Source organism: Nothobranchius furzeri, chromosome 12, assembly GCF_043380555.1.
Source record: "Nothobranchius furzeri strain GRZ-AD chromosome 12, NfurGRZ-RIMD1, whole genome shotgun sequence".
In the NCBI taxonomy this organism is placed as follows: Eukaryota; Metazoa; Chordata; class Actinopteri; order Cyprinodontiformes; family Nothobranchiidae; genus Nothobranchius; species Nothobranchius furzeri.
The window spans coordinates 67,266,301-67,281,368 of NC_091752.1; the positions used below are offsets into that span (position 1 = coordinate 67,266,301).

The 15,068-nt window shown below is 47.0% G+C and overlaps 1 protein-coding gene across 2 annotated transcripts in view; it reads left to right on the forward strand.

Moving 5' to 3' along the window:
* LOC107376263 (ankyrin repeat and fibronectin type-III domain-containing protein 1) overlaps window positions 1–15,068 on the forward strand; it is a 57,098-nt gene that overhangs the window by 12,121 nt on the left and 29,909 nt on the right. For both annotated transcript variants that reach the window (XM_070542090.1, XM_015945274.3), the window contains one exon: window positions 14,293–14,406. In XM_070542090.1, coding sequence (XP_070398191.1) covers window positions 14,293–14,406 — 114 coding nt within the window. The remainder of the gene's footprint in view (window positions 1–14,292; window positions 14,407–15,068) is intronic.

A 15,068-nucleotide genomic window follows, 5' to 3' on the forward strand; every position in this document is an offset into this window, starting at 1 on the left:
AAATAAAATGCATTTTAATATATTAGATATAAAAACAATATAATTTATGAAAATAATAAATAGTTTAGGGTCTAGTAGCGACCCTTGTGGTACACCACAAGTAATATTACATAAATTAGATTTATTGTTGTTTATTTGCACAAATTGTTATCTATCATTTAAATAATTAGTTATCCATTTTAGGGCCATTCCTTTGATGCTGTATTTACTACGTTTTTTAAGAAGAATTTCATGATCCACTGTATCAAATCCATTTTTTAGGTCAATAAAAATACTTATGAAATGGTTGTTTTTAGCAATGGCTTCTGATATTTCTCCCGTTAATTCCATTAGTGCCATGGAAGTAAAATAATTAGTTCTAAAACCATATTGACTGTTATTTAATATATTTTCTTTGAGCAGGAATTTGTCCAACCTAGTACTAAACTGTTTTTCTAATATTTTGAAAATTGTGATAGTAAAGATATTGGTCTGTAGTTGGAAAAGATGCGTTTGTCTCCACTTATGTTAACTGGTATGACTTTTGCAACTCTCACCCTGTTGAGAAATGTCCCTGTTGCAAAAGATAAATTACATGTATTTTTTTTATTAATCTTATGCCTAGATTGTCACTGTCAGTATAGTTATTTTATTGATGCATTTACTTACAGCATTCCTTATTTCATCGCTTGTTACTGGACTTAAAGATGTACTTTCTTTACCGCACAGGAAGACTGTTCAGCTTTGTCTTTTGTCAATAGTCGACGTCTGTGGTGAAGCTCACTGAAAATATAAGACAGTTCTGAAGGTAAAAGGGGCTCAACCAGGCACTATGCGTACCTGATGAAGTTACTGGTGAGCGTATGTCTGGCTACACAATCAAACAGCATTTAAAATAAAAAATCCACCTGAATACTTCAACACGATCAATAAGTTGACATTTAGCTGTCTGTGGGGCTCAGCGTGACGTGTTCCCTCCAGTTCTAATCTGCAAAGCCACCATCAGTGCTGATAAGGCAACAGAGATCCACAAGTCCGATTTAAATCTTTGATTCTTCTGGTCAGGCCTTTTGTTAAGTCTGAACTGAACCTTTCCATGTGGCTAACCCCTTTCACCTCACTTGAAATTCACCCTCATGTCATCAGCCTGTCCAAATTCTCTTGTGGCCTTCTGTTCCTCTTTTGGAAACCTGTGTCAGATAGATGGTAGGAAACCCACATAAAGGAATAATTTCAAAGATGGGGTGCTTTTTTATTTTTCGTATACCATCCTGCTCACGTCTTCCTTGTGTTCACTGGTTCAAATGATTGAGTTCTAAAAAAATCTCTTTTTCTAATGTATTTACACAGAACTCATTTATTTTCCAACGCTTAAAAAATCTCCCCGACTGCATTATTAGCTCAGTGTTAATGTGGCGAGCGGGGCCACTTATCAATTTAGAAACAACGCCACCTGATTATCAGGAACCAAAACGACTGAAACTAAGGCACATTAGTTCATTTTTACAAATCAAGCTTGAGACGGAGTTCCATTCCACACAAACAGTTTTTATTCAAAGAATAAAATGAGTTTAAAATAATCTAAAAACACCATGCACCTGCAGATCAACACTGCTTAAAACCAAATCAACTTAGGCTGAGGCTGACTAATGGGGCTGCCTAAGAGAGCCCAGAACTAAATACCAACCACAAGTAATTTCACCCCAATCACACGTGCATGCATTCGGGGGGTGAAGTGACTCTGGAGCACACGCACACCATCAAAAGGACCACCACCAGGGCTCGACCACCACTGTCAGCTCACAGCCTAAATGAAAAGAAAACAGAAAACAGTAAAAATCCAAATCCACACACACACACACACACACAACTGAGCAGGCAGGCCGTCAGGGAATGAGCGAGCATACAGCTCGCCTGCACACAAGTCTATTAGCCTGCGCCTCAGCCGTCCCTATGAGCTCCCGGGCAGACGACAACTGCCGGTAGGGCCCGCAGCCCCTCGTTAGAATACCCAACCCCACAGCGGGTGTACGCCCTCCGCTGGTATTCAGTACAGAGGAGTGAGTGACAAAGCCGCTCCCGATGGTCTCCGCTGATCCCGTCAACCAGTCCGAGCAGCGGGGTGGAGAGGTCTTGGAGCCGGATGATGGTCCAGCACCGGGTCAACAACCGGTAACAGAGATCTCACGAAACTGTGCAGAAAAGCAGCAGAACAGCAGAACAGCAGAGTCTCCTGTGGAGACACACCCCTTCCTGGATCTGGAAGACACATTAATTAGTCTTATCCTAAAGCCACAGCTAAGTGGAGAGGAGCGCAGATGTACATACCACTTCTTTGAAGCACACAGGATAAAAGAATCCTTCCGTTACTCTGGGAGGACCACATACAACAATTCCTGTGGCAGGAGCAACCAATAAACACCAGACTCCATGCAACTACTGCAGCGTTTTTAAATAGTACTCACAGTCCGACACGCCGGAGTCCCGTACACAACAGCTCTTCACACATGAAGCGGAAGTTAAGCCAAAGTAAAAGATCGCTGTAGCGCCACCTCAGGCCCTATTTATATGAGCGCCTTCCCTCAATGATAGGTCGTCCAATTACTCGGTGGCAGGTGACTCATCCCACTACAATCCACCCCCACCAAATAGATCGTCGCCCCGACGATCACTCACCAAAGCCTGGGATTCATTCCCATGGTCTAAAAACTATCCACCTCATCAGGGGCGGCGTTAGGCCCGGCTACTTGGGCTGAAGCCCCGGATCTTTCATGATAAGCCCCGGATCTAAATCGCGGAAGTAACATGCAGTACCAAAGTCACACAGAGAGGGCGCAGCTGGCAGTAGTTTGTAAAGTCCCATTTAGTCGTCACACACACAGGTGTGTGGTGAAATTTATTCTCCGATTTTGACCCATCCCCTGAGTTGCAGACACGCCGCGCTCGGGAACTATTTGGTGGTTTAACCCCCCAATCCAACCCCAATCCAATGCTGAGTGTCAAGCAGGGAGGCATTGGGTCCCATTTTTCTCAAAATCTTTGGTATGACCCAACCAGGAGTCGAACCCCTGATCTCCCGATCTCAGGGCAGACACTCTACCACTAGGCTACTTAGTCAGTATACAGTTTACCTGAGACTGAAGAGAAGCCCTTCAGCAGCTGGCTTCTGCAGTCTCTGAAACGCATGAGTGAAGATGGATATAAGGACGTTTTTTTAGACCAAAAGTACAACGACAGAACCCCAGCTCTGATGAGACTGGTGTTGACTCAGGTTTGTGAGTCTTATTTGAAAATATTTGTTGTGCTGCTGGTTTGCCTAAAGTTAGCTTACTATCAGGTAAAGTTGTTGGAGAAAGAAAGGGAATATTCACTATCATCTCACACTAAACACTAACAGGAACAATACTCTGCCCTGAATATGCTGAATATGTAGCTTCAGATTAAACATTATGTGGTACAAGACAAATATATATGATGTTGACTAGTGCGTGTCACGTGTGTGCGCGCATGCGTGTGTGTGCGCGTGCGCGCGTGTGTGTGCGCGCGCGTGTGTGTTAAGCCCCGGATCTTCTTCAGTCCTAAATCCGCCCCTGCACCTCATACCTGATATGTCCGCAGTCAGGGGCTCAGCTTGTTGCTCTGACCCTCCTACTGGTCTAGGGAGATGATGGGGGTTGGAGTGCCATCCAGCAGTGCGCCTCTGAGTTCGCCGGACATTAGTTTCCGTTACTGCAGGGCAATGGGCAACTGACGTAGGTTGCGAAACAAGTGGGACGGCTTGGGTCACCATTAACTCAGACTCTGTGGGGCCTGTGGGACTCACCACTGTGGGAGCTGGTTGTGCTACTGCCCTCGGTGCCCCCGGTGTAACCTGATCCACTGTAGTGGTCGGTGTCGGGACTGTCGCATAATCCTGAAATTCCAAAACAAAAAGGTCACTCTCATCAAGGTCACTATCCATTGAGAGCTCCCCTTCATCCTCCCGTTGGATAGACAACTGTGGAGGGGGAGCAGTGTTCTCCAGTGGAGTGGTTCCTACCAGTGGCTTCAACATGCTACGATGAACATGTCTGACCTTGGTCTGATCCTCCACTGGTGCCACTCCATACACTGGGCTTCCCTCCTTTGGTGCTTTCACCACCACATGTATCACTGGGCTCCACAGATCATGGATCTTATGCCGACCCTTTATGCCATGTTGCCGCAGTAGCACCTGCTGGCCCTCAGCCAGAGGGGAGCTTTTGACCCGCTGATCGTGGTAGGTTTTCCTACGCTGAGCCGCTGCTGCCATTCTCTCTCTTGCCCCCTGAAAGGCAAACTGCAGCCGGCTCTGATGTTCCTGAACCCAGTTCTGGACATGGCCTCCCACTGGGTCCTGGACACGACCAAGCAGGAAGTCCACCGGTAGCCTTGGCTCCTGTCCAAACAGAAGAAAAAAAGGAGATTCCCCTGTGGCCTGGTGGGGAGTGGTGTTATATGAGAACAGCAGCTGTGGCAAGTAGGAACTCCAGTCTCGTTTATGAGAGATGGGTAAAGTGCGAAGCAAGTTATGGAGTGTTCTATTAAACCGCTCGCACTGTCCATTACCTGATGGATGGTATGGAGTGGTTCGGGACTTCTTAATCCCATACAAAGCACACAGCTGCTGAATGAGAGTGCTCTCGAAGTTTCGGCCTTGGTCTGAATGTATCCGTGCGGGAACGCCGAACTTCAAGAACCACTCAGTCACCAAGGTCTGTGCCACAGTAGAAGCCCGCTGGTCTTTAGTAGGGACAGCCAGTGTATATTTGCTGAAGACATCTGTCATCACCAGGACATTCTCACACCCATCACCAGAGGGCTCCAGCACAGTGTAATCTAGGGCCAAAACCTCGTTTGGCCGAGAGGCCAACAAATGTCCCATGTAGGCCTGAGGCCCCCGCTGGGTATCCTTGGCAACCTGACATCTCTCACACTTACTGCACCACTGCTCCACATCACCAGTCATGTTAGGCCAGTAGCATCGGTGTCTGAGCAGCTGCAGCGTCCTCTCAACCCCTTGGTGGCCATGCTTCTGATGAAGTTCAGTAAGCACTTCCTCCCTCAGGGCGGCGGGCAACAATACCTGCAACACCCCCTCAGCCTCCCGGGGGAGCCAGATCTGCCGGTACAGGACCCCATCCTTCTCCACCAACCGGTCCCACTGTTTGAGGAGGACCAACGCAGCCGGAGACAACTGGAGTCTTTCCTCACGGGTGGGATGTCTCTTTTCTATCCAGAATGCCCTGATTTCACTAAGGACTGGATCAGCTTGCTGTAAAACACAAAGGTCAGCCTGATTAAAATGAGGCAATGCAAAGACAGCAGCCTGAGCCACCTCAGACTGGTCAGCCTGTAAAACCTGCTGCAGTGGCGTTGGGAGGGGTGTTCCTGGGAGCATTGCTGCTAGCTCTTGTCTGCCGAGTGCATTTTGCCTAGACAACGCATCTGCATTTCTGTTGCTCCTCCCCGGACGGTACTTTATTTCAAAGTCAAAGGAAGCCAACTGGGCAGCCCAACGCTGCTCAGTGGCCCCCAACTTGGCAGATGACAGGTGGCTTAGCGGGTTATTATCTGTGTAGACAATACACCGATGGCCCAGCAAATACTCCCTAAACTTTTCAGTCATTGCCCACTTGAGCGCCAAGAACTCTAACTTCATGGAGCTATAGTTGGCCATGTTGCGCTCAGGGGGCCGCAACCCTCTGCTAGCGTAGGCTACAGGCCTCACCTGCCCTTGCTTCTCCTGCGATAGTACTGCGCCTAAACCCCCATAACTAGCGTCCACCTCCAAAATAAAAGGGAGGGAGAAGTCAGCATAGGCTAGCACCGGTGCAGTGACCAATCGACCCTTTAAAGCATCAAAGCTGTCGTTACACAACCTGGTCCAGCACTCGCCAATCTTCTGCCCTTGCCGCCGGCCAGACTTTGCACTCCCCAGCTCCGCAACCAACCTGTGAAGGGGGGAAGCCAACTTGGCGAACCCCTCCACGAACCGCCGGTAATAGCTGGCAAATCCCAGGAATGACCGCAGATCTGACACCGTCACAGGGATAGGCCAGTTTGCCACCACTTCAACCTTAGAGGGATCTGTAGCAACACCCTTGTCCGAAATCACATGCCCTAAGTACTGTACCTCCTGTCGAAAGAAAGAGCACTTCGGCAGCTTCGCCTTTAGCCCCTCTCTTTGCAGCCGCTCCAGCACCATCTCCAGCCTGTCCAGATGTTGCTTGATGGTGGAAGAGTAAACAACAATGTCATCCAAATATAACAATAAGGACTGGCACTGTTGGTCCCCAAAGAGTCTTTGCATTAGCCGTTGGAAGGTGCTGGGGGCGTTACAAAGACCAAAAGGCATGCGGTTCCATTCGAACAACCCAAAAGGGGTACAAAAAGCTGTTTTGGGCTTATCTGTTTCAGTAACAGGTACCTGGTTGTAGCCACTGGCTAGGTCTAGAGTGGAAAACCAGCGAGCACCACTCAACGCATCGAGCGACTCCTCGATACGTGGGAGGGGGAAGGCATCCTTTCTGGTTTTGCTGTTTAGGTGCCTGTAGTCCACACACATGCGCAGGCTCCCATCCTTCTTCCGTACCAGCACTATGGGGGAAGCATATGGACTGCTGCTCTCCCGGATTACCTGGGCCTCCAGCAGGTTGTAAATATGCTCCCTGACCACCTCATAGTCTGACGGTGGAATGCGCCTAAAGCGCTGCCGGACAGGGGCCTCATCCATGAGCGGAATGTCATGGGAGATCAGCTTTGTGCACCCCAGGTCTCCATCATGTTCTGAAAAAACAGAAGCATATTTTAACAGCAGAGACCTCACACTGTTCCCATCCTCTGCTGTCAAAGCAGGTAACTCCAGAGCCTGCAGCTGAGTCACTACTGACTCTGAGACCGCCTGAGATGAGACAACGGCTGACCCAGATGGTATCGCCATTAAGCCAGCTGGCGGACTAGTCACCAAAACCCTCGTCAGGGTTCCAACCTTAGTGCGCGGGTACAGCCAAACATCCATGTTGCCAACATTAATGATCGGAACATAAGCTGTACCTTTCTGTGCTTGCACCAAAGATGGAGAGGTGAGCAACCCGGCAGGGAGGCCAGACACTAGGGGCTCAAACAACACAGGTAAACCGGTGAACTGTTCCGAGCATGAGGTGGCCACAAATTTCAGCGTGCCTCCTGGGATACGACATGCCCGTCGGCCCAGCACCTTAACTAATCCTGAGGTTTGTTGAGGAACGTCTCCCTTACCCTGGTGACACCTCTGCAATGCCTGGACAACAGGCTCAGGGGCCCCTGACACAGGGGGTTGCTCAAACAAAGCCAGCCCATGCTGGCCAAAACATTCGCTGTAACACTTGCGGATGATATTCATCCCCACAATGCCAGGAAAACCAGAGGTACCACTCGGGGGGTCTTTGACCACCAACACACCACAATTTGTTAGTGATCTACCACATAACTCTACAGTAAGCTCCAGGTAGCCAATATAAGGGATAGCCAACCCATTGGCTGCCTTGAGCTGCAGCCAGTTACAAGACTGCAGTTGGTCCATCCCCCAAGGCTCAAAATGCTGCCGGAAAAAGCCCTCGGTGACCGTAGATACCATAGAACCGGTATCAAACAAACATGGTACATTTACGCCTCCCATTAGTACCTCCACATGGGGGCAATCTGACACCAACTTCGAGGCTTCTCCCTGACTAGCAGCAACCACTTGTGAGCCACTAACTATACCCCCCGAACTGTGGCTCGGCTGTTCGGCGGGCTCTAGTTTTCCGATTGCCTTGCAGTAGGACGTGGCGGCTGGGTGGGCTGGGGACGTGAGACTCTAACCCCATCGCAGTCACTGGCATAATGCCCTGCTTGCTGACACCGGCGACGTATTATGGGGCTGTGATTAGTGGGGCGAGGTTTTTTTCGTGTACCCTGCAGAGAAGAAACATTTTGAGCAAGTTTATTTATTTGATCTTGTTGGAGTTTTAGCATCTCCTTTATCTCACTCAACTCCGTAGCTGGGGAGAAACCAGGGCCACCTGCAGCAGGGGGACACTGCACACCATACTGGAGACCTAACACTGAGGGCATGGAGTGGACACGGCCTCGAGGCCCTCCCGATATCCCTTCCCACTCCCACCGAATGGCCACTGCTCGGACGTCTAATAGTGTAGCCGACGGTCTCCCACGCACAAACTGTTTCAATGCACGGCGCAAGGACCCATCTACCACATATTCTACGAACTGGTCTCGTAGCAACACCTCAGCATTTACCATTTCGCTGGGGGCCTGCTGCTTCACTGCAGCCATGAGGGCCATTAAAGCTAGGGAAAATTCCTGTAATGTCTCCTCTTCCTGTTGGCGGCGTGAAAAGAAAGCCTCCTGCAAAGCCACATAGGAGTCTGAGCACCCATAAAGTTCCTGCAGCACAGCAATCACTCTAGCCGGATCCTCCCTTTCAGCCTTAGGTCGGAATTTTATTTCATTGCGGGCTTCCCCTCCCAGGTGATCGAACAAAAAAAATGCTTCATCAGTACCAGAAACATGACGTACTCTCATACAAGCCTGCACCTCCTCAAGCCACTCAGCTAGACTAATGCCCCCTTTTCCACTAAAGACGGGGCATTTACGCTCCCGGGGAATATACACCAACTTCTCTACTGCAGAAGAAGTGCTTGGGGGATCAAGGGGCGAAACCGCAGGAGGGGTAAGGGAAGAGCTGGGACCAGGGGCAGCCACATCCCGCTCTTGCCTCAACCTCTCATTTTCTAACTTAAGTTGTTGGACTAAGTCCCGCAACTCCTGAAAATCTACATCCATTGTAGACACTGAAATTAGGGGAGGGAAAAAAACTCAGGGCACTCACCAGTAAGGAATAGTTATTTCCTCACTTACACAAGAGACTCTGCCGTTCTGCTTACTCCAACCTGCTACCCATGAACCAAATTCTAAGAAAAAATAAAAAAAAATAACACTAAAATAAAAACACTTAAAAGCAATGGAACCCATGTCTCAGCTTTAGAGCAAAAATCCTGCCAACAACGCCAAGTGTGGCGAGCGGGGCCACTTATCAATTTAGAAACAACGCCACCTGATTATCAGGAACCAAAACGACTGAAACTAAGGCACATTAGTTCATTTTTACAAATCAAGCTTGAGACGGAGTTCCATTCCACACAAACAGTTTTTATTCAAAGAATAAAATGAGTTTAAAATAATCTAAAAACACCATGCACCTTCAGATCAACACTGCTTAAAACCAAATCAACTTAGGCTGAGGCTGACTAATGGGGCTGCCTAAGAGAGCCCAGAACTAAATACCAACCACAAGTAATTTCACCCCAATCACACGTGCATGCATTCGGGGGGTGAAGTGACTCTGGAGCACACGCACACCATCAAAAGGACCACCACCAGGGCTCGACCACCACTGTCAGCTCACAGCCTAAATGAAAAGAAAACAGAAAACAGTAAAAATCCAAATCCACACACACACACACACACACACACACAACTGAGCAGGCAGGCCGTCAGGGAATGAGCGAGCATACAGCTCGCCTGCACACAAGTCTATTAGCCTGCGCCTCAGCCGTCCTTATGAGATCCCGGGCAGACGACAACTGCCGGTAGGGCCCGCAGCCCCTCGTTAGAATACCCAACCCCACAGCGGGTGTACGCCCTCCGCTGGTATTCAGTACAGAGGAGTGAGTGACAAAGCCGCTCCCGATGGTCTCCGCTGATCCCGTCAACCAGTCCGAGCAGCGGGGTGGAGAGGTCTTGGAGCCGGATGATGGTCCAGCACCGGGTCAACAACCGGTAACAGAGATCTCACGAAACTGTGCAGAAAAGCAGCAGAACAGCAGAACAGCAGAGTCTCCTGTGGAGACACACCCCTTCCTGGATCTGGAAGACACATTAATTAGTCTTATCCTAAAGCCACAGCTAAGTGGAGAGGAGCGCAGATGTACATACCACTTCTTTGAAGCACATAGGATAAAAGAAGCCTTCCGTTACTCTGGGAGGACCACATACAACAATTCCTGTGGCAGGAGCAACCAATAAACACCAGACTCCATGCAACTACTGCAGCGTTTTTAAATAGTACTCACAGTCCGACACGCCGGAGTCCCGTACACAACAGCTCTTCACACATGAAGCGGAAGTTAAGCCAAAGTAAAAGATCGCTGTAGCGCCACCTCAGGCCCTATTTATATGAGCGCCTTCCCTCAATGATAGGTCGTCCAATTACTCGGTGGCAGGTGACTCATCCCACTACATTAAGGAGAATCAGGCTCCAGGTCTTCTTTTTTGTGCAGTGAAATGAAACATACTTATACTGCAAACCTCTTGGGGGAAAGGGTGTGGGGAAACTGCCTAAAATCAGAAATATAAATGATTTTTTTTTCACCTTAGGTGTCATTTATTGTAAGTTATTCAATTCCAGGTCACAGCAGAACGTGAGCTAACACTAAGTACTTTTGTCTAGACTCAGTGGACACAACGCGGTTGTGGCTGATCACAAAACAGAAACTCTGGGCTGGTGCTGTGTTTGCAGTAACGATGAACACCACCCACTGGGTGTTTCTCAATGTCAAGGCGCCTGGCCTTGCGAGGTGATGTCTTGCGAGGTCAGGCGCCTTGCTTACGAGGACACGGTCCTTCCTTGGTCAAAGAAAATGGTAAAATGGAACAGACTTGCATCACGAGACCGCAGCTTCCACGACGGTCACGTAACGTCACATGACACGAGAGATAACATTATATTTTATACGTATTAGTTTCAATATAAATATATAACGAGCCTTTTACTTTTTAAATTGTGTATATGTTTATTAAATTAAATATTTAAGTGAGCTAGCCAACGAAGCTGCAACTACTAAGCAACTAACCAACAATAGATAACTTCTTTGGATCTAAAAAAAATACATTTTTAATTAGTTGACTTAATTTTAAACTCCAAAATTGTCTCCGAAGTAGCTGCCGGCTTCTGATCCGCCGTCCTTTTTAAAATACCGCGACGTATTGTGGGTAATTTTTGACCAAAGCTAAGCTACAACTTGTAGCTAAGATCATATTTATTATCTTGTCTTATAGCATGACAAAAAATGTGTAAGAGAGATATTAAACAATTGAGCATGGGGGCCCACTTGTACCTAGGGCCCAGAATTTGGTGCTACGCCCCTGGCTACAAGACACCTCCCGTGCATCCTCGCCCAGCTAGCTAAACGGCTAACAAATGGAGAACACACACCTCGGTAGAACATGAACATTGGAACTGACTGGAACACGCCTTGGCGACTCCTGATGATGTATCTCCTAGGCAACCGGGGCAGGGCCAAGACATCAAGGCAAGGTTCCTTGACATTGAGAAACACCCGCTGTGTTTTAAAACAAAATGCTTCATAGGAAGACACTCATTATTGGTTGATTTGGGGGACTGTAATCTTAGCAGCACCAATGCAAAAAAGCCAAACACCTTAAATGGGTCATAAACAAGTCCACAAGTCATTGCTTTATTTTGAAAGAATGGCTTAAACCATTATAGCTAAATGTAGTGGCTAGATGTGCTAAGATGCTTAAGCTAGCTTGTAAACAGGAATAAAAGAAGATATTCATTGTGCCATTTTTATTTCTACCTTCTTTTTTAAAGCCGCAGCTAACAATGTTTTTCTGTTCTCAAATGGTGAATTCACACTGAATTGAAATGAACCACAAATACATCCAGCAAACATGGCTGTTTGGGCCCACCTTGGGCGGTGTCTCGGGTGTTATAAAGCAGGGGAATCCCACACTTACCCCAGAGTTAGCACGTGAGGATCTTGTGTATGAGTAGGGCCAGTATGTATTTTCCCATGCGGGCCCCTTTGGGCTTTAGCTAAGGGCAACACACACATACATCTGCCCAAATCCATCCCATGCTGAGCCCTTGTGGGGGGCCCTGTGCCAGCCCAATGGATGTTTGCAGTTATGCGTTAACAGTGTTTATTACTGTAACGTGAGGAAATATGAGTTTTCTGTCACAATGGTGGTGTTGGACTCAGCTGGGTCATAGCTGGGTCGCTGAGAACTTTCACCCACAGATTAAGACCTGAACGCCAGCGAGTCTGGGAGGAAACCATAACATCTGCCACCTGATGTCTACCAGAAGATGTGTTTACATGAGTTGTACCCAGACCAAGTCAAAACATAAAGTTTAAACTTCTTTTTCTTGATTTTAATGTTAAAATAACCATTATCATTTTGCTCATTATAAATGTGTTTAATCAAATGAATGACTATTATGCTTTGGGGTAATTATAATGGATTAATGAATCCACACTTAAGTAGATAATGTTGAATGTTTGGTACTGACCTTCACACTCAAGCACACAAACATTCACACACACCCACACACACCTTCCCACAGTAAAATCCAGACACATTTGATGACGCACATGTTTTTGCTTTGAGAAGAGAAAGGTTTTTGGTAAGTTTTCAGTCTTTTGATCAGTTCGTGTTGGACAACGAGAGAGAACAGACCTGAAAACCGAAAGGGGGGGCAGAGCCTGTTGGCTCGTTCTTCCCCCCTTTCACGCTGTTTCTGCCAAGCCAGGCAGAATAGCTGAATCGCGACTTCTAACGAAGACTCATTACCGAGTCTTGTGATTTCTGAGTGAATTAACTTAAGAAAGCGCATCGATAAAACGCTCTACCATCCACGTGTACCGAGGGCAACTCTGGACCGGTTCCGTTCGACACCTATGTCTCCTGTCAGCCGCCGGTGTCATCTGGATGAACCACAACATCCTCCACGGCCCGGATCCGAAAGAGGGTCCACAAGAGTTCGGTGAGACAGAGCACGGTTTTAGCGTTTGATGCAGTTCTCTGATAAGACCTAAGTTTATCCAAACCATCACTTCACTCAGACACCTGTTTCTTCTTGAAGCAAAATCAGACTCACACACGCATTCATGTCACAACATTCTCAATCTTCATAAATTCACCAGAAGGTCTATTTGAGCAAGAACAGCATATAAACTGTTAAAAGATTGTCCCACAAAGTTGCCAATGTGATTGTTATTTCCTGTTTGTCAATTTTCAAAATCATTAGTTTAATTTGAAGAATTAAAACTTTTAATCCTTCAAACTTGTTTCCTCATTGAACTGAAACACAGACACTCAGATATTATCGGCAGTTTATGGATGAAAACAACCTTTGAGTCTTCTGAACAATATAAAATTTGGTTATTGATTTATTAAAATTAATATTCCGAATTAATACGTAGCCTGGTTTCTCTTTCATAAAAGAGCATAAATCCATAACGCTACATTACTGTGGGGTGCCCACAGTAATAAACACCGGCCCCACCAATATGAGAAACCCAGCAGTCTGCCAAGTTTAAACCGTCATGGGGATTTCTGTGGGCACCCCACAATGTTATGTGCCCCAAAACTACCCACAGTGTCCTTGTTGGTGCCAGTCCATGTGGGAAATCCAGCACTCTGCCCAGTTTAAACCCTCAGTGTGGTTTCTGGGCATTCCACAGTAGCATCTGCCCAGTAACTTCCCACAGTGGCCTTGTCGGTGTGAGCCAGTATGTGGAATCCAGCAGTCTGCCACGTTTTCTGCCTCATGGGGGTTTCTGTGGGCACTCGGTGTTATGTGCCCCATAACTACCCACAGTGGCCCCGTGGGTGTCAGCCCAAATGGGGGACTGCCCAGTATAACACTAACACTGTGGGTAGTTTTTAGGGCACATAAAAATTACTGTCAGAGAATATTCTGGGAAGACTGTTGGGTTCTTGATATGGGCTGACACTGAAGGGGCCGCTGTGGGTAGCTTTTGGGCAGATGCCCCTGTGGGGTGCCCACGGAAATCACACCAAGGGATTGAACTGTGCAGACTTCTGGATTCCCCACATGGGATGGCACTCATGGGGCCATTGTGGGTAGTTTTTGGGCAGAGTCCACTGTTGGGTGCCAACAGAAATAATTAAAGTTATTGCACAAGTGCAAACATCCATTGGGCAGGTTTAGGGCACCCCACAAGGACTCAGCATGGGATGGATTTGGGCAGATTGGGGTTGACCTTAACTAAATCTAAATGGGGCCAATATGGGAAAACGTATATAAGCCCCATTCATGCAACCACACACAGGATGCTTGTTAGTGAACTCTGGTGCATATGTGGGTTTGCCCTGCCCACACTAGCTCAGACACAGCTCACAAAGCTCATGGTGGGCCCAAATGGGCATGTTTGCTGGGTTGGTCTTTATTCACCTAACATTATCTGTGATTGTCTCCCTCAGAGCTCCCAGGGACTCCCAGTCATGTGTCCTTACTGGTAACCAGCACATCATCCCTATGGGTAATGATCAAAGAGCCAGAGGAAAATGGCACAGGGCTCATCACCCGCTACAGAGGTAAAGGGCCATTGAGATAAGGAGGTAATGTTGGATGAACTATAGAGGGTTTTGATGAAAGCTGCTATCAAAAGTCTTTTTACTGGATCAATAAAATAAGTCTCAGAGCACCAAAGCTGGGCTGAATTAAAGCCTTTTACTTGTAGTTCAATGTTACTGCTCTGTTTCTGGCACATAAGGTATAAAAAATTGTTAAAAATGGAACATTTAAATACTTTTACTAGTAATAATGCACTTCAAACACAGCATTCATTTCACATGTGCAAAACTCCAACTGAGGACGGCATCCAGGAGCTTCTCCCTGAGACCAATCATTGCTATATATTGCTATATATATATATATATATATATATATATATATATATATATATATATATATATATATATATATATTTATATATGTGTGTGTGTATATGTACAAATGGTCAGTTTTTAGGTACAGTTTGACCATTCAACATTTGGTCAAAAAGGAGACACGAGACTGGTCATGGAGTTGTCTCCAGGTCAACAGACGGATGGACCCACGTGTCTCGGACTCTTGAGGAGTCTAAACAAAATCAGCTTGTTCTGCAGGAACTGTTGCGGTATCAGCTTTGCAGGTGCAAAAAGGTTTTGACGACGTGTCAAAAGCTTTGAAGGTTAAAGAGGGTTTTGCTTCAGAT